The sequence below is a fragment of the Dipodomys spectabilis genome, unplaced genomic scaffold, assembly GCF_019054845.1.
Source record: "Dipodomys spectabilis isolate Male_0828 unplaced genomic scaffold, ASM1905484v1 ptg000043l, whole genome shotgun sequence".
Classification (NCBI taxonomy): domain Eukaryota; kingdom Metazoa; phylum Chordata; class Mammalia; order Rodentia; family Heteromyidae; genus Dipodomys; species Dipodomys spectabilis.
Window position 1 is genome coordinate 2,479,788 of NW_024870720.1, and position 26,530 is coordinate 2,506,317.

General features: G+C 35.0%; 1 protein-coding gene across 3 annotated transcripts in view; it reads left to right on the forward strand.

The window, feature by feature from the left end:
- Nucleotides 1-20,951, forward strand: part of Pcdh7 (protocadherin 7) — a 412,501-nt gene extending 391,550 nt beyond the window's left edge. For 2 of the 3 annotated variants that reach the window (XM_042678335.1, XM_042678336.1), the window contains exon 3: nucleotides 19,936-20,951. In XM_042678335.1, the coding sequence (XP_042534269.1) occupies nucleotides 19,936-20,312 (377 nt within the window). In that variant the 3' untranslated portion in view covers nucleotides 20,313-20,951. The remainder of the gene's footprint in view (nucleotides 1-19,935) is intronic. The other variant, XM_042678337.1, reaches the window with a different exon arrangement.
- Nucleotides 20,952-26,530: the final 5,579 nt, after the last annotated feature.

Sequence of the window (26,530 nt, forward strand, 5' to 3'; positions counted from 1 at the left end):
TAGAGTAAGGTTCAGTTATTTGGATAAACCCACAGGAGAGTGTTAGAACCAGGGAGAAACATGAATGTGTGCTCCAGCAACCTCAGGTTAACCAAACCCTTTATAACTCTTATCGCTGTCAAATTTATATTCTAAACGAACCATGTGCCACATATTTCTTATGTTGCAAAATGTTTAGGACACATGCCTCTTTCTCTTCTTCATGTAGTGGAGGATTGCCTGAATTATTCCAGATTATGAATAATCAATTATTATGCTATGGATTATGATTATTATGATAGCTTACACATATAGCCTTCTGCTTGCCCAAAGCTATCCTTGCTGTAAGCTGTAATACAAGGATATCTCGCATAAGGGCAGCTTGACTATTATCTTAATGAATGTGGATATGTAATGGTTACTGATCAGTTTTCATCTAACAATATCCAAGAGACATATTAAATATTTGGAGACATGTTTGGGGCATTGTGTTCATTTTCATGTCTAGATACTACAAGAATGAAAATGATATTTTTTGCTCAACCCAAGTAAGGTTGAATAAGATACAGATTTTGAGGAAAAGAAACAGCTGGTATGAGTTAGTAGACTAATTATTTGAATTGAAAAATTGCATTTAAAGAAAGAATGGTGGAAGGAAATATCACTGCTGTGATTTTTCCTTTCAATTATGAGAGCATATTAGAAAAGATATCATCTTTACATGATGGGTTCACAGTTCAAGAATAATTCATTTAACAGTAAATTGTGTCTTTAAGATGGATAACCAGAAACTCTATGCAAGCAGTCATATACTAATCTACACCACTAAAGGTGTTTATTTTTGTGACTTTTTTGTGTCCCTGTATCTTTTAAAATACAGAGTGGAAAATTGACTTCCATTTAAGACACTGTAATCATTGATACCTTGGACACCCAGTCTCCCCTCAAAAGAAAAATATCTTAGCCAAGAAATGTAATCACTACCTTACTTATGTAACTGTAACCCCTCTGTACATCATCTTGACAATAAAATTAAAAAAAAATAATTCCAAAGGAACTAGAAGGAAAGAAGACATCTTATAAAATTCATTTATTTTCAGTTAGTCTAACTTTTAGTAAAATAATCTAATTTATTATGATGAGGGTAGCCTCATGGATTCATCCACAAAAATTTTCATTTTGTGAGTAGAAAAAAATACGTCCAGATTTTTTTTTAAACTCTTTTTTTTTTTTTTTTGGTCAGTACTGAGGCCTGAACTCTGGGCTTGGGCGCTGTCCTTCAGCTCTTTAGCTCAAGGTTAGCACTCTACCACTTGAGCCACAGTGCCACTTCCAGCTTTTTTTGTGCTTATGGGTGCTGAAGAATTGAACCCAGGGCCTCATGCATGCAAGGCAAGCACTCTACCACTGAGCCACCTTCCCAGCCCATCTAGATCTTTTTTGTTATCTATATGAACAGCAGATTTAATTGTGGTGCTCAGCAGAAGTTCATAGAGCTTCTTCCTGTTGCTTGGTAGGCCTGGGGTTAAGTATTCAATATACTCATCATTATCTGAATGACTAGCTAAATTTTTAATTGAAAGAAGAAAAAAATAATTTTGATGCAACTATCTTGGAATATTTAGTGATAACTATCTGGGCACACTGTAAGGAAGATATTTTATTTTAGTGTTTGCCTAAATTCATGAATAATGTATGACAAGTCATGCCATCTTATTCTAAATTGTGAACCTGACTGCAATTCTAAATGTATTTTAATCATGCCAAATCCCCATGTGTTCTTGGAAGCCATGCATCCTGGGCAGATAATTAGTCCTCATTTTGAATGGACAACATTTTTTTAATAGTAAAATGACACTCCTTAATACAGCCCAAAGGATGAATGAATCCCTTAAGGCACCGTTCGATTTTATTCAGAGAAGCAAGTTCTCCTTGGCAGTTATTTTATAAGGCAAGTTATCTCAAGATATTTGTTTCCCTTTCACATTTTTTGCTATTGCCCTTAAGCTCTGCAGTATTTAGCCTTGTTAACATGCAGAACCAGAAAGTGTTTCTTAACTTTCTTCATTTTTGAAGGTAATTTGGCACACATTCCCTAGAATGCTGCACAGCTATGCTTTTGGATATGTGCAAGAGTTCTTTAAATCAAATTCTTTTTATTAAAATGCTGATATCCTTGCAAAACCCACCCAAGTAATGACTAGGTTTTATACTGTGTCTAAGGTCAATATTTTCTCTCAATTTGACCATGTTTTTATCTTTCCATATACAACCAAAAAATGAATTCGGATTTAAGAAGCAATTGGTTGTGGTTTTAAAGTATACAAAATAGTAATTATATAAAAGTTGTTTCTTTGGGGGGGAAATAAGAGATTATACATAGTTAAGCAGATGACAGACTATTAATTACTATTTATAACATTTATTATTATATATCTTCAATGTACAAAAGATTAAGTCTCAGTTAACTTTGAACAGGTGGTAATTATAAAATACAATGCTGTCAGAAAAGCCATTAACTTATGTACAGTGAATCTTTGAAATTAAATTACAGTTCTTCTAAGCTACTTATAATGTTCATTTTAAAGATAAAATTTTTTAAAAAATGGAAAAGAGCAACAGCAAAAGGTATTCTTTTCCTTGACATTTGTGGGAGCTTATTTTAGACAAAAGTATTTGACATTAAAAATTACAGCACAAACTCATGGGTCTGTACTTGTCTCTGTGCTAATTCTATTGTTTATCTATGCTAGATAGACAAATTAAAAGTTTAAGATGTGAAAACATCCTTCAAAATTTGTCAAGAAAAGATAGCATTCATTATATTTTTTAAAAATAATTGAGAACCAGCATTCTATCATCCAAGTGTATATGGGCAAATAGATATAAATATAGTAGTTATAAGTGCAAAAGAAATAATACCAAAGGACACTGTGGTCATTCTGTCAGACAGTTTCAATTTTTCATTTAATCCTCAGAAAAACGCAGACGTGAGGCTAACTTGGTTGAGTTTCCAGTGCATTAGCCACTCTGGTTTACTGATTCTGTTGAAAAGTTACAGTTCTTTATTCTATGTGTCCTAAGATAATTCAAAAGTTACTAAGGATATACATCATCTTGAATCCTCAACTACCTTTCTTTTCAGTTATCTCTTAACACAGCTTTCCTCTCTTAACATGCCTACTGATTTGAAACCATACCTCCTCCAATCAGCTGAACTGTGGACATTATTTCTTTGCTTATGTTAAAGACTCAAGTGAGGAATAACTGTAGCACAAATATCACTTTGTTTCTCCTTCTTAAGAATGCATTATCATCAGTCTTTTGCACAATCCAATTGTGATGTAGTATATCTTTATAGTTTTAATGCTTTCTTTGCCACAAAAAATGGTCTAAATCCCACTAGATTTTCTTTTTGTTTTTAAAATCTTTATTGTCAGTTTTCACATTCAGTTCACCAAGGGGTGGTGGCTCAACATCTTCCATGTCAGCTCAACCCACTATGCTGTGGTTTCCAAACATGGCTTTTCTTTCTATAAAATGACAATGATCCCAAACCTCATAATTGGGCAGTCTTCCTGCCCTGTAGAATTTAAAATAGCCCTGTACCTTGAAGAAGCGACTTCTTCTTGGATGAATATGACTTTAATAATAGTAGAAGTTTGAGGATTTTGACCAACATAATATTTAGTCTCCTTATTTTAACCTGGTAGAAAATTCTACATCCTCCTCAAGGGAAAACAAGTTGGATTCCAGCAGTGCCATCTCAGGTTTTCTTTTACCCTGGAGCTTCCTTTCACAATACACACTTCTCAAGACTTTTCCTTTCTATCTCTAGGAGATAAAATAGTTTCCCTCATTTCATGTGAGACTTTTCAAATGTAGGATGTAATTTGAAAGTCCATAGATGTGCTTTTTATTGAGAAGCCAGCTTTGAAATCAGATTGTCTGGGTTTGAATCCTCATTTTGTCACACTGTAATGCTAGATCTTGGGTAATTCACTCATGTTTCCTGTGCCTTAAGTTTCCTCATCTGAGAAACAGTGACAATGGACAATGAGTTGGCATGTGAAGCTGGTAGGATGATGGCTCAGGATCACTGTTTCTTGAATGGATGAAGGGATGTCATTTTGTGGCTTGAGGTTTCACAGGAGAGGAATCTATCTTCTCTGAGCCTAGAACCTTCATCTTAATTTTATTCAGTAAAGTTCTTCTCTTCCAGTTTCCCCACTGTGCTGGGATTTCCATTAGGCTTGTATAGCAAGCCTCAGTTCCATTAGTCCCTGGCCTATTTGAAGAACAGGGAAAGCTGTCAAGTTTGAAGGCAGAGATTGGCAGCTTCACAATTGCCAGGACACAATCCAATGGTTAATATGGTATACCTAAATTTTATGTATGTTATTTAAAGGCAAACTTCAAAAGCATGCACTTTATTGATGATTTCCATCATTACACTACTTGTAGTTTTGTCTCTTTCTTTTTTTTCTGAGACAGGATTCATTTGAATTGTGCAAGACACTAGCCAATATACAAAGACTTGCTAAAATTAATTCCCTCCAGCCGGTCTTCTTTGCCTAAGAGCTGCAGAATAACCAATGATGCAAATTCATTGTACACATGAGAAAATCTGTTTATACCATGAAACCTATTTTCCTAGGTGATGCCTTCTGCTGGCAAAGTCACAACTGAACACATTGGCACAAACAAAACATACACACACAAAGACTTAAATAAAGAGCATGTACGGCAGATGGTGGAGATGAATAGCTGATCGTCACTGTCTGCTAGCCTCACTGTACTCCCTTTGAATTGTTGCAGTACCATAATTTTGCCATGATTATCTATGAAATTATGTTGACTGTTAAGCTCTGATTCATGCTTTTCTTAAATCATCTGTGGGGGAGATGACATTCTAATTACACTCCTGAATTTTTTACACCACGAGTTTGTTAAGCACAGACACGTTTTACTGAAGAAAAAGCCTAAATGTATGTAATTTGACATTGTGACAGATTAATACTTAGGCATTAGAACAGCAGTACAATTAGACAGCTTAAATGTGTCTTTCATCTTAATGTCTATATGAGTTTAAGGAGTCACATTAAGTCCTCCTGTTCGAAAGGGTCCATTGCCATTCTGTTGATTGAAATAAATCAAAGTCTATCAGAGGATTTAAGTGGATTAAGAGAAAGCTTGTCACAATTACAGCTAATTCTAGAAAATTGAAATCTAGTGAATTAACTATAAATTCAGAGTATCTCAAGGTAAGAACTCTATTTACAGTAGGCTTCCTAAAGATGTTTTTTAAAGAAGGACTGAATATCAAGCTTCCTTAGCACAACTTGAAGTGGCATGGGAAAGTACAATTTAAAACCCAGAAGTCACTGTGTGCTTATTAAATTATAATGGACTATATTAAACATCGTATAATAATTTGTAGTTTACTCAGAAATGACCCCTAAATACTTAGATTTCTATTGGGTGTGGATTTTTTGATTGGTTGGTGGGTTGATTTTTTTTTTTAATGTGATAGAAATAGAACTCAGGGCCTTGTGTGTGCTAGATGAGTGTTCTACAATGGAGCTACAAACCTAGCCCTGGATGTGGCTTAAGTTATAAGAAATTTCAAATTTTTTAGTGTGATCTTCAATCAAGTTTATTTTTTCTTTTCATAGCTACCATATACATATATATGCAAATACATATAAAATTAAAATGAAGTCTTTAAAAACAGGTAAATTTCAACCAAATTGGGTTGTGACTACTTAAATGAATTTTGTCAGCGATCGTGGGTTATACCATTCAGTTTGAAAAGCCATGATCTAGACTGACCATAATCCTACCTTGTAAAATGGATCCATCAAGTTCTACCACAATTCAAATAAAATTTGTCAAATTAAAGTTGCTAAGTTGGTAGGTTGCCTAGGATAGTTCTGATAAAAAATGCATCTCTATCACACAAATGAGAGAAGAGAAACTTCTGTCTTATTATCTCTTCTATCATGCCTACATTCTGAAAAACAATGTTGCCTATTGAATGAGCTCCGTCTAGGTGAATAATAAATTCTATTTCCATAGTTTATCCTTAGAAGACATGTACAACTGTCAGCCAGAGTTTCTGACACACTGAGATACCTCATCCACCTGGTAACCATCACCAAAGATGTTTAACAAACTAGCCCATGAGTATGGATAGCTTTATGACTGCTTCTGTATAGGACTTTACAGTTAATCTTTTACTCTGCACCAGTACTGCTTCCATTGACTACCCCTATATGTCTTAGACTGAGGAGTAGGCCAGAACTGTGTGCTGTAAAATATGGCCATCCATTATTTTATTTCAATCCATCACTTTTCTCTACTACAAAGAGAATATCAACTAGAAAGTCTTAACTGCAATATAGTCTCTGAGACAGGTAATAGAGTGAATGGTAGAAAAGCTCATGTGGGTCAATATATACCACACAAACAAGGAAAAACAACTTCCCTTTCTGGGCTTTTGGCAATGATAACATAATGATTGTAGATGTCTTGAATACTTCCTCCTGTGGCCAGAATGAAGAGACAGAGTGACGTAGTCTCAGGCTGACACACGACCTGTCTCCCTTTCATGTCACCCATTCATCGATTCAACAGGCAGCTACTGATTTTATTACTGTCACTCGTCTAGTATGCAGAGCACCTTGTTAAGTTAGCTCAATTTTATCTATTGCAAGTTTTATTTTACAAAAATGGTACATTAATAGGTAGCAAATTGCAGTATATTAAATACAGAATTGAGGTAGATATTGGGTGCAGACAAGACAGGGAAAGAAAAATAAAAATGCGAGAGTGTCCGAAGAGACCTCTAAGGAGGTAATTCAGGAACCGGATGTTCAGATATCATTCTCCTGAGAGAATGATAAGAAGACAGCAGAAGGTGCAATGTGTTAATATTGTGTAAACATGGAACAAGAGCCTTTCTAGAAATGGCAACTACATTAAGTCTGCTTGCAGTATTGACAAATGAAAGTGTGGAATAATAGATAAGAGTTAAAACAAGGTAATACTCCAGATCCAGAGGTCCTTCTGTGCTATTTGAAATGCAGAGTTTTGAAATTATAATGAAAACATGGAAACAGTGTTTTAAACTAAAATAAGACTTGTTACTCTAATCACTGCTCTTAAATAATCTTAAAGTTCTTTTCTTAGTAGAGGAACATTTGGCTGCTGATCATTGAAAGGGAAAGAGGTTAGCATATAGGAAAAAAAAGAATGAAGGCCATGAACTCACACAAAAGATGCAATGAATCTCATAAAGTACTCAGAAGAACTGTACCCTGGCCCATGCCTGTCTACTTAGATTTCATATTGTCTTCTTTTCTCTTCTTGGGGAAATCTCACAACCCAAAATTAGTAAGTCTTAAAATCACTCCCCTAGTAATAATCTCAGAGACTGATATCACTGAAGAATTGGGAAGAAAGGAGATGGATTCCTCAGAGAAGGAACTAGTTTGTAATTTATTGGACCAAAAGAAATTAGACTATGCTGACTGATTATGGGTGAATACTATGGACAAAATCTCTTTGTGAAAGTACAGAATGAAATCCATGAGTAGATATTAAAAACTTGCATACATGTGACTTAACTGCTCTCTGAAGGCTTGGTAATAGAATCTGTTTTCTTGATTTTGAGTTTGTAGACTCCTCCCATGCACTTCACTTTGCAGCCCCATCTTCCAAGTGCTGAAACAGGTTGTTTTTGTTTCTCATATTTTACACTGACATTGACTTTCCTTCTACCTCCCACTTCTGCTTTAGAGTTGTGATTAAAAATTTGGTTCATGTTGATAATCTGTTCTTTAAGGACAACATATGACCAATTTTAAGCTAATTTTAAAACTCCATTTCCATTTTCCACGTCCCGTAACACATAGAGAGGTTCCAAGGATGAGGATGAGTATATATGTTGGAGGGAACTATTCTTCTGCCTGACACAGATGGTTGTGAGAGCAAGTATGTAGGACAGTTACAGCAGAATTGCAGAAAAAAGTCAGGCAGCAGGAGAAGATATAATATGCACATTAGGGGATCACCAGAGCTTGCTTCTTTCCCCATCATGAATCCCAGGGAGATTCAGCAGTGAGAGTTTACCATGCTCCAAAGAAATGGCAAGTAAATAAAGGAAAACATTTCAATGAACAGCAAAAATCAATGAAGCAACCTGATCCAGTGTTACTTCATTGATTCCAACCCCTGTTCCCCTCACCCCTCCTCTTCCTCCCCCCTCCCCCCACCGCACACACACATTTAGATGCTCATTGAGTTTTGTTAGCCAATAACCAGAGATCATTTCCTTCCCTGTCCTTGTATTTCCTCTGCTCTGTACTTTGATCTCCTGAACACTGTTTGGGTCCTAAAATGTGATCGCCAATTTTAGTTTCAGCTGGACAGCCCATTGACCAGGGTAAGGAACCGGCATTCCAAATACTTCTGAAATTCTTTCTATAGATGATCTCTCAGCTTCTATCAAAAGTTCTAAAAAAAAAACCATCTCTCAAATGTATTTCCGAATTCAGTGTTTACTTGAAACCTTTCTCAAAGGTTGGAATCGTTGACTTTCTCTCAAATCAAACCTAATGGAATTCTCTCACCACTCAACTTGCTATTACAGGAGGCTTTCCAGACAGATAAGCTCTTTTGTGTGACTTTCGAAATGTTTTAATAAGCAGTCTCCGAAATTGAGAATATATTGAGGCAGTGGCCATTTCATTGTGAATAATTGTGCTATTTCCCAGGATCACCCAGGGAAAGGAGAAAATGATTGTGCATCCTAGGTTTTGCTACTTAAAACTATTAAAGTTACTTCTGTAAATCTAAATTGCTCCTGTACAAAATGGTAATCACATTACCTGATGATGGTGCTTTATACATGCTTTGAACCTTAATGTGGTCTATTGTAAACTTTCACTCAAACAATAAATAGAAATTAAAATAAAATGCCTCCCGTTACACTATGGGCATTGTATTAGTAAATACCTTCTTTAACATATCTCATATGCCAAATTAATTTGAATCAACAAATTTGTTAAGCATCTAGATATAAAATCTATTGCATAGACTATATTTTTTAACTTCTCACTTACAAGAATGTTTTAATCATAGTTTACATGGGAGGAAAAACTGTGAAAAAAACAATTGAGAAAAAACAATGTACTACTTTTCTTGTTTAGATTTCTTTTACTACCCTCTTTATATAAAATTACAAATTGTGTTATATAAAGAATCAAGACAAAATTCCTGCTGCCTTTAAGGGCCACACCCAAAGGCAATATTCTTAGTTAATAGAGACCTTATGTACTATGTTTAGAGTAAACTCCTACAGAGATGAGGACTAGGACAGTGTTCAAATGGTAGAGAATCTGCCTAGCAACCATGAGGCCCTGAGTTCACGCTTCAGTATTGCCAACAGAAAATAGATGAAAGATTAGATAGATAGATAGATAGATAGATAGATAGATAGATAGATATGATAAAATTCTTATTGAGGTCTAATATTTTGTATTGTTTATGACTAAGAATGAATATTTGACTAATAATTGAGGATAGGGGTAATGTGTGAAAATATCATGCTAGCATGACAATTATCCAGTTATAACAGAAGTTTGAAGATTTTAGACCATTAGTATAAAGTACCTGCAAGTTAATATTTAGAACTCTTGCTATTAGAAAACATTTCAGTTTTTTCAATAAAACCAATACGAAAAGCTAACGTTGTTTATTAAAGTACGAAATTGAATATAGATCTTCATTACTTACATTTAAGCATCCATTTTTATAAGATTTATTTTCTGTCTGTGCTAAGTATTATAGTTCTAGTTAATGGCCATACAAAACACTAATTTCAAGTACTGTTGAAGGTAGATTTTAGGACCCCCAAATTTTCAAACTGATAGCAGCAATCACTTAAATTCATTCCAAAGCATTAGGATTCCAGGTAAACGAAAATATAAATTGTTGAGGATTTCAGATTTGGGAATTTAAAAAACATAATCTGAAATGTTAACATAATCAAGCCTAAATTCTTTCTCTTATTAAGCTGTATTAATTTTTTTCTGTCATCAAATAACAAGTGTGTAATGTATTTTCTCTTTTTCAAGAATGGGTGTGAATTGTTAAAGATTCCTTCTTTTACATATTTTTGTTGGCATGACTGAGATCTCGAGTCACACATTCATATTTGGTACTCTATCACCTGTGCTCTATCCCTAACCAGCTGTTTGTCAAGTAGGGTCTCACAGTTTTTGGTAGACCAGCCTGGACCATGATCTTCTACTTAAGCTTCCCTGATAGCTGGTTAAGGATGCATATGACCATTCCCAACTCTTTTGTTGAGGTGGGTTTAACAGACTTGTTACCATCTTCTTCCTATCTCTAACTCACAAGTACTTGGGATTACAGACATGAATCACTAACTTGCAAATAGCCGGTAATACAGACTTGAGTCCCTTTCTTTCTTCCTTCCTTAAATCCTCCCTTCCTTTCTTCCTTCCCTATGCCCTTCCTTCCTTCCTTCCTTCCTTCCTTCCTTCCTTCCTTCCTTCCTTCCTTCCTTCCTCCTTCTGTCCCTTCTTCTTACCTTCTTCATGGATCTGCGTATTAAAGCCAGGGCCTTATACCTGGTAGCTATGTAATTGAATTACTCTCCAAACACTTTCTTTTTTTATATTTCCAAGATTGTGTCTTTCACTAACTGTGCTGCTCTGGGTTTGAACTCATGAATCCTTCTCTTTGCCTCCCAAATACCTGGGAATGGAGATGCTGACATGCCTGGTTATAATACTTCACCTTTGGTTCTGATTGAAGAATGGGGAGGTCTAAGTAATAAAAGCACTCTCTCCCAACCTCTAGCCTGTAGAAAATATATGGAGACCATAATTCAGGTATCGTAAACTCTACTGAATTTTTAAGCACAAATTTGTCAGTCAACAACCTCATTTGTGAAAGAAAGCTGTATTGCCAGTTTTCACAGATGAATAAGTCTATGAAACTCAAACAAATGATTTCCAATACAAGAAAATCAAGAGACTAGGAAATAATGAAAAGTGTGTTTATCACAGTGGAAAAGTAAATGTGAATGGCCCAAATGTGTGTCTATTTTCATTGGGTTAATCAATTGGTAGCTTGCACAAGGAATGATCTTGGTTTTATCTTGGGTTTCATTTCTCTCCCTTCCTTACCCTTCCACCCTGCTCCTTCCCAGGAGAATCTGTGCCACCTGTCATTTGCATGGGTGAAGAGAGGAATTATAGTGAAACCACATCCAATGTACATAAACCCCTCACGCCTAAGCAGTCATTATACATTTATATGTGTCCTGTAGTTTTTATGTGCCAACCAGCAGATTCATATTTTAGTTACTTCGGCATGACTGCATGAGACATGGCACGCACAGCCTCACTGCCTGTGATAATGCCACATTCAGAATGACAGAGGTCTAGGCCGCAGGGCAGTGAATGTTCCTTGTGATACATTCAATTGCTATTTAACTGAGTTTAGCCGAAGGAATGTGGAAAAGTTGCTGATGCTTTCAAACATGTTTAAACATTCTAATACTGTCTTGACATGTCACTGTGACCTAAAGCACTGCAAGGTATAACCGAGTGAAATCCTGTAACTAGATGCCAGAATCTTCAAAGCTTCATATAGAAACCTTTCTTTTGAACTTTTTACTTCAGTGAACGGAGAGCTCTGACAGTGTACTGCTTAAGCATTATATCTGTAGCCATATTGGTCAGGTTGTTATCCACGATAAAGAGAATGTGTTGCTTCCAGATCTCAGCCTGCCATTTTTGATAGTTTATACATTACAGGCAAAACAATATATCTATGATCATTGTTTTAGTGATGTATTGCTGGATTAACAAGCTCTCCTTCTAAACAAGCAAAACTGAACCCCGGCAAAAATTCAAGCAAGTATGACTTAAAGCAACAAAGATTGAGGGCTTTTCCTTTTTCTATGAGTTGACGCCCTGGTTCTTTTGCTAGTTTTCCTGGCTCTTCTATGTAAGCTTTACTTATCTTGAAAGTTAGATAGTGGTAAATCTTTGTTTGTTTGTTTTCCTGTGACAATTTGGTTTTCATCTCAAGTGGTCTCTCAGTTTTGGTCCCGGGGCTTCCTGGGGAGAATCAGACAGATACAGGTAGGCTGGCAAGTGTCCAGTATTTCTTCAGCCACCTTCTAGTTGTCAAAGCAATCTCCCCATGCAGAGGCAGGAAATCTAATCTATACTTTGACAGTAAGAACAGTATTGTCATGTCCTCGAGGTGGGGATGGGGGGGACGAGGGATGGTAGACAAATAACAGGGATTTCTGGTCTTACTTCAGAAATGAAACCAATGATGTACATACATGATGAAATCTATCTAGCTCAGGATTTTTTTATTTATTTCTGAATGGTGGGACAAATTCATTTTAGGTATTTTCCTTGCTTTTATCTTGCTTTAATTTAAACTTGCTCAATTTGGGCAATTTTTTTTGTTGTTGATTTTGACATTTTTTTAAAAATGTTGCTGTTCTTTGTGCATCAAAAACAGCAGACCAGCAACCCATGTATCTTGAGGTCAAATTGTAAATGAAGCCTTTGATCCTGGGTTTGATCTCTTTAGGTTGTAAAGATAACTCTAAATTATAGAGTATTTGCATTTCAGCTTTGAATAGCAATGACGCACCCTGAATAAATCTTTGACTAACACCTAGTAAAGAAATGTCAGGGGAATGTTTAGTAAAGACTAGCCAGGATCTGTGACTAGCAGATTTCTTAAATAGATGGAAAATTTGCTATATGTCAGTCTTTTCAGACTATTCACAAAACCTGCCCTTTTGATTAATGATATATTATCTCAAACCCTTCGGCTCAGATGTATCTCAAAATTAATAATATTTCAGATGTTAATTTAAATATTCCCTTAATTAAACAACTACTTTGAAAGTAAAAAAATAGTCGCAGTATATGAAGTAAATAAAGATGAAAATGATCTTGTATTATTAGTTTAGGTCACTTTGTTATACACTTATGAAAAGAGAAAACTTTGGTGTTTGTAAGCTCTTTTAAGAAATGCATATGGTGGGGAGGGAAGGGAAGAAAAGGATGGGAGGGGAAAAACAAAGGAGGGGGTAACACTGTTCGATAGGAAATGTACTCATGTAACTGTAACCCCTCTGTACAGTATCTTTACAATAAAAATATGTTATTAAAAAAAGAAATGTACAACTGCTGTAGTTAATATAGATGGAAGGCTTAATATGGGTGTCAAGAATTAGTAAAGAGTAAAGTAAAAGTAAAGGTTGTCTTCCCAGTGGGATGGAGTCATAGAACCGCTTTAAATAAATTTGTGTAAATAAACCTTAAAAAGTGGGGGGGGGGGGTGGGAAGGTGGCTCAGTGGTACAGTGCTTGCCTTGCATGCATGAGGCCCTGGGTTCAATTCCTCAGCATCACATAAGCAGGAAAAAAAAAGCTGTAAGTGGCGCTGTGGCTCAAGTGGTAGAGCGCTAACCTTGAGCTGAAGAGCTGAGGGACAGCGCCCAGACCCAGAGTCAGGCCCACGACAGAACCCCCCCACTGCCCCCTCCCCCCAAAAAAGAATTAGTACTAGTAATTGTATGTATGAATACCTTTAATTTTCATAGTAATTCTAAGGAGTTAATTTATTCTAATGCCCATTGTACAAATAAAGAAACTTAAATCAAATGCCTTTTCCAGAGTTAGCCACTGAAACCAAACAAATCTTTGAATCTAGATATCTTGGTTTCAGAGCCTATTCTCTTAAACACTTTATTCATGCTTGGAAGACTGTAGATACACAACGATAAAAGGAGAAACATTTCCTTAAACATCTTTATAGGACTTAAAACTAGCTATTTATTGAACAACATACCACACCATAGATACCACACTGTTGGTCGCATATAGATTAACCTTTTACCCCACAAAACACGGAGGATTGAAAAACATTATCACACTGATTAGGAACTTGACTATCAGATAAATTAACTGTAAGTAATATAAGTTGGACTACAAATCTACTCTGTTCTAAGTCTCACTCCCTTTGATGGACATGTGCAGTAGTAAGGTAGATGATCCTGAATTGAACCCTCTTCTCATTCACTTTGGTCAAATGATTCTGTGATCGCTTCGAATAATATTTATAAATCTTAGCTTCTTTTTTGAAGCCTGAATGACTCTTAAGGAGCTATAAATTTTCCACCTTAGAAATTTAAAAAATATCCACTCTTCCAACAAGTGTTTACATATTCAGGGGATCATAAGTGACTTATCTGTGCTTTACACCAACTGTGGTCCAGTATTTATCTTTCTACCCTGACTTCCTAAATTCCCCAAGTGGGTAAAAGGTAGAAAAGGATGCATTCACTTCATATATATATATATATATATATATATATATATATATTCACATACATATATTCAAATCTAGCCTGTTTTTTGAATCTTTTCTCCTCAGCTCTATATTTTATGGATTATGATAACTTTTACCTAAAAATCTGTAACAGATTTATTTCCTCGTTGTCTCATCAAATAAGTCAAAAAAATTTAAACTAATTCCATTTTTAAAATGTTGCTGTTCTTGGTGCTGCCTCCATATCCAGGCATCACACAGCAGACCAGCAACCCAATATCTGGAGGTCAGATTGGAAGTTCAGTCATTGATCTTGGAATTGATCTCTTTAAATTGTAAAGATAAGTCCAAATTATAGAGCATTTGCATTTTAAAATGAAGCACTTGGTTTAGTCATTTGAGTACACATATTTTCATTAGGATGAACATAAGTAAGGCTAATAAAAAAAATAGTACTGGAAAATTTGCCACTTGATTTTCACTCAGTATTTTCCTCTTAAAAGACATATTTGTCATGTACCAAATCAACAAAAATGCAACATGCTCCTAGGACAACAAAAATGTCATATACCTGAAATCAAGAAGAATAAAAGGAAAAATCAACTATGTAAAAAGACAGGAAAAAAGTGCTATAATTTTTTTTCTTATAAAAAGAGAATACCAGAATTTTTCATGTAGAAGATTTTGTCTTTTTATAAGAACTAATGTTAAGAATGTGCTTGATTTCAAAGAACAATTGGAGGAATGGCATGAATATCTATGAAGTCTACTCATTGAAAAATTATGTGTGGATTTGTGTGGTCTGCAAGTTAATTAAGTTCGAAATTACATAAAAAGCATACAGTGCTATGTAGTTGGGAGCAAAAAAACACCAAGAACAACAACAAAAACAAAACACAAAAAACCTCATTGGGAATATTTTTAAGCTAAATACAGCACATTGTCCCACAATAAATGGAAAGACCTGTGTCTCAAGTCAGGGATCTGTAATGGGAGTTGCCAGGATTTGGCAGAAAGTAGAACTCAACATTCTCCAAATCCTTCCTGGTACGGTGTTGTCTTCAAGAGTCTTAACAAGTCCTCTGTGTTTTTCTATAATAATGATGCCTCCGATGTATGGAGACTAGTGCAGGCATCATATGGAAACATCAAATGCCTCTGTGTATGTAGGCTTCCTTTGTTATTTCTAATGATTCTGGGTATTATCTGTCTTGTTGAAGCCATCACAGCAACAGAGGAAGACTCAGAAAGCACTGTCTTGTAGGGAGAAAAATTGACTTCTTAAATTATTATATCTTTTTCTCTTTAGGAGTTTTGCACCATTTCTTTTTTCCTAGGTAGTAAAATTCATGACTTTGTGGCATCCATTTTCTCTGCTTCTTGGATATATTTTTTTTTCCCTTTGGGACTATAGCCTTTCATATGGGTGTGAATAGCAGAAGTTGACCTCTAAATAACTTGGCTGTTACACTTTAGAAAGGAGTAATAAGGTAGAATGGGAAAACACTAAAATGCAAGTCAAAATGCTTAGCCTTTGGCCTCAGCACTCCCGTTAGCTTGATCCCTAACTGCGTCCATCCTCTTTGCTATTCCATTAAAGTGATAAGTAAAAGAGATGAAGGATGGGCAAGTACTTCATATATTATAAACCAGCCTTGAGAGCCGGATAGCTAATACCTGCAGTTTTGAGAGGAAAATGGACTTTATGTCTAACAAGGGATTTCGGCTTTTCACACGATGTTATAATTCTGGTAATCAGCATAATTAGTTTAAAGAAACAACCTACGCAGTAACTAAATAAGAACAGGTTCTGATGAAGAAAACCATTGCTTTGTTTAGACTTCGCATAGTTTGATAATTGAGCGGGTGTGTGATAGAGGGTGGATATAACACAATGAACCTCTTTTAATGTACAAAATGCTTCTATAAAACACTATTGTGTCTCTATATAGAGCATTTTATGTCTATATAACTTTTATTGTCTGCTTTTAACCATATCAAGATTAAAGAAAATGGTACAACAAAAATATAATAATAATAATAATAATCCAATAAATAGTAGCTAGTTAAGTAATATCATTTTTAAACATTAGAAAAGAGTACATTTTAATGAAAGTCAAAAATCTGGCACTAATGAAGGAAGATCTTACCTTTATAAACTCATATAAAAATATCATATTTGCTAGGGACTGGTAGCTCATGCCTATATCCTACTTACTCAGGTGGCTGAGATCTGAGGATCACAGTTGGAAGCCAGCCTGAGCAGGAAAGTCCATGAGATTCTCATCTCTAATAAACTACTCAAAAAATGTCAGAAATGGTGCTATGGCTCAAGTGGTAGAGCCCTAGCCTTGAGGGGAAAAAAATCTCAGGGACAGTACTCAGGCCCTGAGTTCAATCCCCAGGACTGACAAAAAATGTAGCATATTTAAAATATATATTTATAGAGGAAAGAATTATGTGGGAACAGTCTTGGAGATCCCATGCAACTTTTATGCTTTTCAAAAATTATAATACATGCACAATAGTAAAGAACATGTCTAAACCCTGGAAAGTACTATTCTCCTCACGCCTTCTCTTAATAAAGGGCATCATAACACAAATTACATTTGTTAATCATTTGGCATTTCTTTTGGAGATTCATTTTAGTCATGAAGATTGGAGGTTTTGATTACTCTTGATGATTATCTTATAGTCTTTCTTGATAATTTTCTAAATTTGGTGACAAACACTGTAACATGTCTCCACCAATTAGGCTTGTCAGCTTCTACTGTGGTTCCCCAATCAAGTATTTGACTTTGAAAATGACAAGAGACCTTATTAAAAATCATGCTTCTCGGATAGAAATGTGGTGGCTTACATGCAGATGATGACAGAGGTGACAAGTTGCCTTTCATTAAAAGCAATAAAAGGAAAGCAATGTTTAGAAGGTGAAGCTCAGAAATCTGAAGTAAAATCAGAGAGAAAGGGCTGAAGTGCACACCTTTCTTGTTATTGATTGCAATCATTCAATCTGAATAAGTATTATTTCTTATGACCTAAAGCGAATTAATGTACACAAATGAAACAAAAAGTAAAAAGAACTACTCAATCATCAGTACTGGTTTAAGTGCTGTTTCTAAATGTATCTGAAACAAAAGGAAAAAGAAAGTCAATAAATTCAAACTGGAAACAAAAATTAATCCCTGAAAAGCATTCACCCGTGTAAATAAAATGACACATTGGGTCAGACATAAATATACACAGAGAAATGTTGGAAGACAATCCTGGGTCATTTCTGCACAGAAATGACAACCTTGTTCATGAAGAATCATAGTTCAGTAGTTGAATTCTTAATTTTTATGTGCCCTGAACAGTATTATCATAAAATAAAGATCAGGAAAGTGTTTACAGCAAAGTGTTGTATTTTGCATATATATATATATATATATATATATAATTTTTTCATTCAAAGCACTAATGTCAAACAATATATCCCAACACAGGTTATAGTCACAAAGAACTTTCAGCTTGCTCATTTACAGCAACTAGATTACAATTATAAAAACACTCGTATAATTTTTCATACTTTGATTTTTAAAATGAGAGTAAAAATAATTTACCATTCATAAAATATTTTTTCTTTTGATGATAAAATTTAGAGTATCTGCTCATTTAGAAGTCAAACCGCACTAAGTATAGCTGCAAGTAAATGATTGCCTTTGCATTTTACTTTCAGGCAAATTTAAAGTAACTCTAGATTTCCTATGGAGACCACTGGCATATCCTTGTGAATGTGTTGCTCACAGTATAAAAATCCCAGGCCACTGTGGTTAAAAATTCGATGGGCTGACATATGTCAATATTTCAGTATCCATCACTGAAGGAAAGAATTGCATGCACAATCAGAGGGTCTTGATGTAGGAGACTTGACCGAGTAAAACTTTCATAATTTCTTAGGAAATGGTTCCAATATAGGCAATGGTGTGAGTGCATGCAATGGATACAAATACATTGGAAATAATTTAAAGACTCCTATGTTCTGCCTAAGACTATGTATATGCAAATCACAATTTTCAAATATATATGCAGAAGTCACAGTTCGTTAAGTTCCAAATCTTGTAGTAAAATGATACTAGATGACACTTATTGTAGTGCACTCATGCAATATTCTTGTATATGGAAGTAAATGATCAAATATATTTTTTTTGTCGGTCATGGGGCTTGAACTCCAGACCTGAGCACTGTCCTGAGCTCTTTCACATAAGGCTAGTGTTCTACCACTTTGAGCCACAACAGAACTTCTAGTTATCTGATGGTTATCTGATGAAAGCCTGTGACTCATCTGATGGAGATGAGTCACGGACTTTCCTTCCCTAGGTGGCTTTGAACTGTGATCTTCAGATCTCAGCCTCCTGTGTAGCTAGGATTATGGGCATGAGGCACCAGTACCCGGTATAAAATACATTTAATGAAATGAAAACCTACAGGTTAGCTTATCAGCATGAAAATACAGCGAGTCTTTCTCTATCTCACTCTCTCCAATAATTAAAAAGGTTTTAAAATATTTTTAATATTAAGCAAACGTATAACCATTTTCTAAAGGCAGATACATATGATGATTTTATTTATGTATACAGGTCATTCTTCACTGCTGTTCTCAACTTTTATTCTTAAGAATACTCTTGAAATGACACAGCTTTTCACATATAAAATAGTTTCCCCATAACACCGGGCACCAATATTAATTAGGAACATAAGCTATTTCACAAGACATTTAGGAATTTACCTACATTTACACTCATTGTGTTAACTCCGAGGCAATACTTCATTCAGCAAACACCTGGCAAAGACATTTTTTGTGTCTCTCAGGGTATTGTCCTACAGCACATAAGTCATGTGACATGGCATGGGAAGGCATGGATGAATGTAAGCCAGTAAGTAATAGTGCTAGCATGTTCATATCTATAACCTACTTGAATTTTGCATTTTTTACTTTTAAGCATGTAATGTGCCTTCAGATTGGATTCTATTTCTCAGTCACCTTTATGTCGTTGAATGTATTTAAATATAAGGTTTTGCATATTTGCATTCTATTAGTGATACACAAAGAAAAGAAATCCAGTTGGCAAAAGCATATAGTTTCAGGGGTGATTTATAGATACAGAAAAATGTCTAATTAGGTTTAATAGTTTATCATTACTTAATTATTTTCCTTCTTATAAGGAAACAAATTTTATTCTGAAATAAACATGCATTAGCTGTGGAGAATATCCACATGGGTATTGAATACATAATATACATATATATGCACCTGTCCATATGTATGTCTCTTCTATATAAATGAATTTATCACTCTATTTCTCTCCTCCATATTTGTTTTTGCAAAACCTTATCTTTAATACATAGACATTTTAAAATGGGTGATAGGCTGATGAGCTTCAGGGTGCTGAGAAATGGAAAATAAGATAGTCAGGGATCTATACTCAAAGGTATTTATTCACCCAAGGTTTGTATACCTCAGAAAAAACTTTTGAGGAATGTCCACCACTAAAGACTTCTTCTCCTTGGATTTCAGATTCAAGGCCTCTTCCAGATGTAGCCCTGACTGGGAAGTGCACCCGCGAGTGCGATGAATATGGCCACTCAGACTCCTGCTGGATGCCGGTCCGCACTTCTCCGGAGAGGAAGAAGAGCCAGCCCAAACTCTCCACTTTCATGCCTGTTGATGAACGAGGAAGCCAGGAAAAGCTGGCCAATGGCGAGGCTGCCATCATGGGCGACCGCAACAGAAACCTCCTGAACAAAAAGTTGACCTCATCCTACGAGACCTTCAGTGCAGCTAGTTTCAGCAAAAACGAGGAAGCCAACCCTGAGGATATTCCCCTGACAAAAACAGGGGAATATAAGCCATCTCCTGTCAATACTCTCACTAGAAGAGAAGTTTACCTGTAGGCTTTCCAGGAGCAACAGCAAAGTTCTTTTCATGTGTGAGAAGGAGAATAAGGGGCAAAAGAAAAAAAAAAAAAGAAAAAAATCTTACAAAGTAAAACCATTTAATCATAGAGGGGGCTACCAAAGAGACAAAGCTTTGCCTGCCACTTCTGCCTCCAGATCAGGCCTTTAGCGATGATGTTAGCCTCATGACAGTGTACAATGTAGAAATCCATCCTTGTTATTTGCATGTCAACCCCCACCCCACTGATCCCTCCAACCCCAAACCATTCTCGCTTCCCCACCACCTTCCAAAAGAAACAAAACAAAAAAACAAACAAAAAAAAAGCAACAAAAGAAAAAGCCAACAACAACAACAAAAAACGATGGTTACAAGTTTCGTTCACCGTAACAAGCCTGATTAGCAGAACAGTACACTCTCATTCTCCTGAAACTGAAGCATGATTTTAGTCACTTTGATTTTATTTGAGTGTCATCTGGCTGGTCACAAAAAAGAAAAAAATAAAAAGAATCTGGGCAGGTAAACTCTATTTGAGACATAGCATCAAAATTCAATGTATCACCATAGCCATTCCAGGCAACCCGTTGAAAATGATAGCATCTCACTAAAGATGTAGTCTTTATAAAGAGGGAATCTAGCAACAACAACAACAACAAAAGCATTTTGGGAAGATGACAGCTTTAATATTCTAACAAAGACTAAAAACAAAACAATACTCAGTGGGGGAATTGCAGTTCCAAGTTGGCATATTCTTTCCAGGTCAGGAGTACCCACTTCTAGTTCATGCATTCACCGAATATTGTCACACAATCTTGGTTTTGTATATCTATTACACTAATGATGACTTGTAAAATTAAATCTATTGTTTTTCAGAATAAGACTGCTCTTCTCAACTAACTTGAACAATTGTGTCTTTCTGAGGCCAAAGATCACATGGCAGATCAGGGAAATCATGAAGTTGATTTGGTCTTAATGTAAAAATGCATCCAACAACAAAAGCAACTGTACCTAATCACACACAGGAACACTCAAATGCTATTTTATATCAGCATTATGCCCAGAAAATATTCTTCATCAGACTTTTTAAATGGATTTTTGTTTGAAAACTCTAAAATGGGAAATGAATGAAACATTTTTTTGGAATTATAATAGGCAACCAGTTGAGGTAGACGTTTAGTTTCAGATAGTATTATCAGGGATAATTCTTCTTTTCAAAGTCATATCATGGGAAGGGAGGAGACGATAGAAGGATCCATTGGTGTATGATCTTATTAATAAAGCTTACTGTTGTCATTATGGAATCCCAGCTACACTTGCTGGCCTTATTATCCCCATTTCAAATTACAACTGCATTTTCCACTTATTTAATATGCACTTCAATGCAGCACAAGTGCATTAATTTTGGCTTCTGTGCAACACAGACTTCTGAGACTCACAACACCGAAAACAAGACAACACTCTCAATTGACTTTGTCATTAATGTGATTTGAATATTATTTCATGTATGTCCTAAATCCCGACTGAACATAAAAGAAATGAGCACTGAGCAGCAACATTTCTCACAGTATGTACATCTCAAAGTTGGAAAACATGGAGAATTTTCATTGCAACACAAAAGAAAGAGAATATGCAGAATTTGAGCCACTTGCTGTACATAAGATGATTCAATAAAATAAGAACTGAGCTGGGACATTCAGATGAAGTGACAATCCATTGACAGATTATGGGATAACAGGTAGAGAGAGCCAATGTTCTCACCGTGGAATGATTCTAACGTGGTTAAGGTAGAACCTTGTTGGCTCTCTAGCAAACTTTAGACACAATGTAGATTTGAGTAGTCTCATGCTTTGCAGAATATTTTAGGCTATAAGGTAAAACAGCCTGGGGTATAGGTTGATCATTCACGAAATACTTGTCTTAGAAAAACACTTCTCTGTTTGGTGGGGTATTCTTTTGGGATCATTTCCTTATGCTGTTTCTTCAATGGAGTTTTCATTTTGATGTTAGTTTATGTATAGTAGGTAGGATGAAGAAAGATACATGATTGAAGATAAAACCACTGGACTAAAATATCAGTAATTGAACATACTTATGTTTGATTATTATTTACATTATGGAAAGATGCAATTTTAGTACTTTGATAGGAAACTGCATTCAAGCAGTTTTGCCTTGTATAATCTGTAAGTACCTATTAAGACAAAATACTTCTAAAGATACTTATGAGATGTATACATATTTTTCTTGCACGTTACAAATGAAATAATTGCATAACACAGATGTTCAAGAAACTTCTTTTAATGCATTTTTTCTTTCTTTCACAAGACCCTTAAAAACACTAGATAGCTCATTTCACTATCTTAAAACCCTTCTGTTGTCTATTCAGCTAATACGGGTCATGCTGGACCTTTTGATTAATTGGATCCACGTCTCCCAATGATGTTTGCACCATATACAAGACAGCCATGTCATTGTCATTTAACTCGTGAACCTCTTTAGAACTAAAATGGGTGTGAAAGAATAAAATTCAGTGTACTGTAAGTATTCACAGTAATTCTAGTAGAACTAGCTATCATAACATGTTTATTATATAATGAGCTGGCATGACACAGAAATATATTTTGTGTTTGTATGACTTTTATTTTGAATAGGTTAAACCTGGTGCCACTCCATATATAGAGTGCTTTTGAAAAAAAATAATAAAAAGAAACAAAAAAAATAAACAAATGAGTGAATGCAAAATAAGCAACTGTGCCTTTTATACCTGTTGTTACGGTAAAAAAACGGTTGTTGGGTCTGGACAATGAGGGATAATGGGCTATTCCCAACTTTTTTGATCCTGTATATTTATCCATGTTTATTTTCTGAAAATAATAAATAATATATTTAAAAAACTGCCTTCTGACAAACTCAGATAATGGACCAGTCTTAAATATTATTCATTCATCAAACAAAATATGGGCTGCTTTAAAACTCACCAGAAGGTGAATTGTAGAGTAAACACAGGGAGTTATTATCAGGGGTGAAATCAGTCCATTTTGCAAGGTAAAATTTTTGTTTTGTAAGTTTTGATCTTTTTTGTTTTGTTTTGCTTTTAGCTGCTCTTTCATTTTGGTTGTACAATATATGAACTACACTTGTTTTCTGTAAACAAAAATCCCAAGTGGACTTTTGCATGCGTTACACATTAGGACACACTTATAAACTGAGTAAACTATAAAAATTCGTGTGTATTAAAATGTCTGTAGCATCTGTCTCAAATCGACTGCTCTTTCTGAATCTCCAGTTACCATTTCTCTAGGAGTTTTTTTTCTTTGTTTTTTTTTGTTTTGTTTTGTTTTGGTTTGGTTTTGGACTGGCCTATTACCTAAGTTTTGGAAAACAAGAAAGGCATTATTTTTTATGGAAGGAGTGACTAGGATAATATTGAGGATGTCTGCCCTGAAAGGTACCCTGGGAAGCTGTGTTATAGGAAACAGTGAGCACGGAGCAGAAGAAGCAATCAAGAATCAAACAGCCATCCTAAAACAAGTCATGAGAAATCAGAAGAACTATGTTACTTTATGTATACCAATGATCAACAAATTCATGTGTCCTTAAGGGAGGGAAAAGAAAGGCATGAAGCTGATCATAAATAGAGTAAAGCTTGCTAGCTATGACCCAGTGGAGGTATATGTAACATCTGGAGGCGGCATCTTTATTGTTTTTGTTTTTGTTTCTGTTTTCAGGTATCTAGGGTTTACTTTCAGACAAATTTTCCTCCATTTTAAAGCACTTGCATTCAGTGTGGTACGATCTGTTTGTAATGTTAATCATTGACTATTGTTCTGCTACTTGGATGTTGATAGTGAAGCAGAGAACAATTTATCATCGTTTCTTATGAGTCACTATGCACGCAACTATGCTAAACATGGCGAAATGTATTAAACACTTGTCCAACTATTTATGAAATACTTTACATAATTTAATTTGCTTTTGTACAGTTTATGTAAATAAATTGCTTGTCATTTTTTTGTCTCTGCAAATTAAACTATAACATGGTCAAATGGTTTCACACTTGTAAGTGTGCTTCTCTGTTGACAGGTAATTCCGTTCTGACTGGACAAAAGTGCGTGGATGCACACATCAGTTTGTTTTAAGATGGTTGGTTTTCTGTTCAATTAAGATAAACAAGCAAGCTCACATGGGGGATACCATGTGATTTGGGGGATACCATGCACAACCATCACATTACTTTGCCTGATAGCATGAAACTTGGAGTTCAGTTTTGTTGTTATTTCTGATATGATTGCCTGGCTAGCTTTAAAAATTTAAAGTGTACCAAAAAAATATTATGATGGTGAAAATTGGCTTCTTCCCAAAGCATCCATAGACATCTTACATTTATGATAAAATTAGCTCCAAGTTATAATTTCTCTCTCTATAGGAACTGGTGCTCGTGTCTCCGTTTTGCAATACAAAGAATCAAACTCAGGAGTTTACCCATGTTTCTCTTCTTTTAAATTACATGCCAGCTCAGGAAGTATTTGTTTTTAATCTTAGTCAATGATATATAATTTTTTGAAAATTTTAAAAATTCATATTGCATCATGTGAGAATAAGGGATAATAACTTGAAAACAACAGAGAATTTTCACTTTATTTTTTTGCCCTACTCTAATTGCTACCTTTTTACTTACAAAATGTCAATCTACTCCAGCAACTCTTTTCCTTAATCACTGAAAAATATCTTTCCTTCCAGCTCAGAGTTAGAAGAGATACACATGTTTTCTATTCTTACTAACAGATTGTGTGAAATGTTTGTCCTATCTCATAACAGTGCTACTCAAACACGTGTGTGAGCGCGCGCACACACACACACTTTTTAAATGACCCTGTCCCGAAATTTCTCTTCCTCCTCTTCCTCTTCTTTTTTTTCCCTCTTCTTCCATTTAAAATTTTCCTTGTATAAAAATTCAGCATAGTTTATTTAGGATGTCATGTACTTTCTTGAATTAAATATATCCTTTTAAATTGATCTCAACTGGCAATCTCCCAACTATAAGGAAGGAATTTAGTAAGATATATGATGATAAAGTCTATTCAAAGAAATAACATTTTATTTTTTTATGGAGATAACAAACATGAATCTGTAATTTAATGAAACTATATGTAAAATGAAATCACTATCTACTCTTCTTTATATACTGGTGTTAAATTTGTACTTTACTGAGGAATTAAATTGTCACAATAAAATATTTAAAACCAAACCAAACAAAAAAATCCAACGAACTCAAATCACATAAACACAGAGACACAGTTTAGAAAGAAGATAAACTTGAAAGAGGCCAAGAAAAGTTGCATAGCATTACTTCAAAGTAGTCTGGTGTTTCTCTGCCATTGGTTACAAATGTTCCTTCTTTTTACTTCAGAGCTTGATTTAGTACAATGACCTGTTCACAACAACCTCTGACATTTACAACATCCATTAAAATGTACAAAGTTGTTTTAGAAGATTTATCTCAAAATTTTCCTAATACTTGCAGTGCACATGTTGAGACTGTTAAATGGGCTGTTTATGAAAGTGATATTTACATTTATCAATTGTTGATTCATTAGAATTTGAACCTAAATGTCTATAAATGCTAACTTTTTCACCTGTACCAACTCATGTATCAATCAAACCATTTTGTGTGTTTTAGTCCAGTGATAACCAAAAGAAACTTTCTGCCTTACCTGAATAAAATAGTTTTGGGTATGAGGACAGTAATTATTCAGACTGGCAGATAATTATCAGCATCTGACATTGTTCAGCATATCTTAGCCATATTTAGAACTTGTTCAGAATTTTTGACAGAAAATTTTAAATCTAAAAAAAATAAAAAGGCATAGCCATATATCTTCCTGTGGATATATTGGCCTACTCTATCAGAAAAGGAGGACTGTCCCAGTATCAAAATTGACATAATGATTCAAAAATGACCAAACTGACATTAGTTTCAACAGGTTGATTTCACACGCGTGCACACACACACACACACACACACACACAAGTCCTCTACTGAGTTTTGTTTTAATCTTTTTCTGTTTTCAATTCCACAACCCAAAGTTTTTGGCCACATTTTAGAAGTTATTTGCTTTATTTGTCCTCCTTCAAGGGAAACCAGTTTAGGAGGCATGGATATGTTTAGGTGGCTAAGAAAAAGGATTTGCCACTCATTCAGCTCTTCTTTAATGAATAT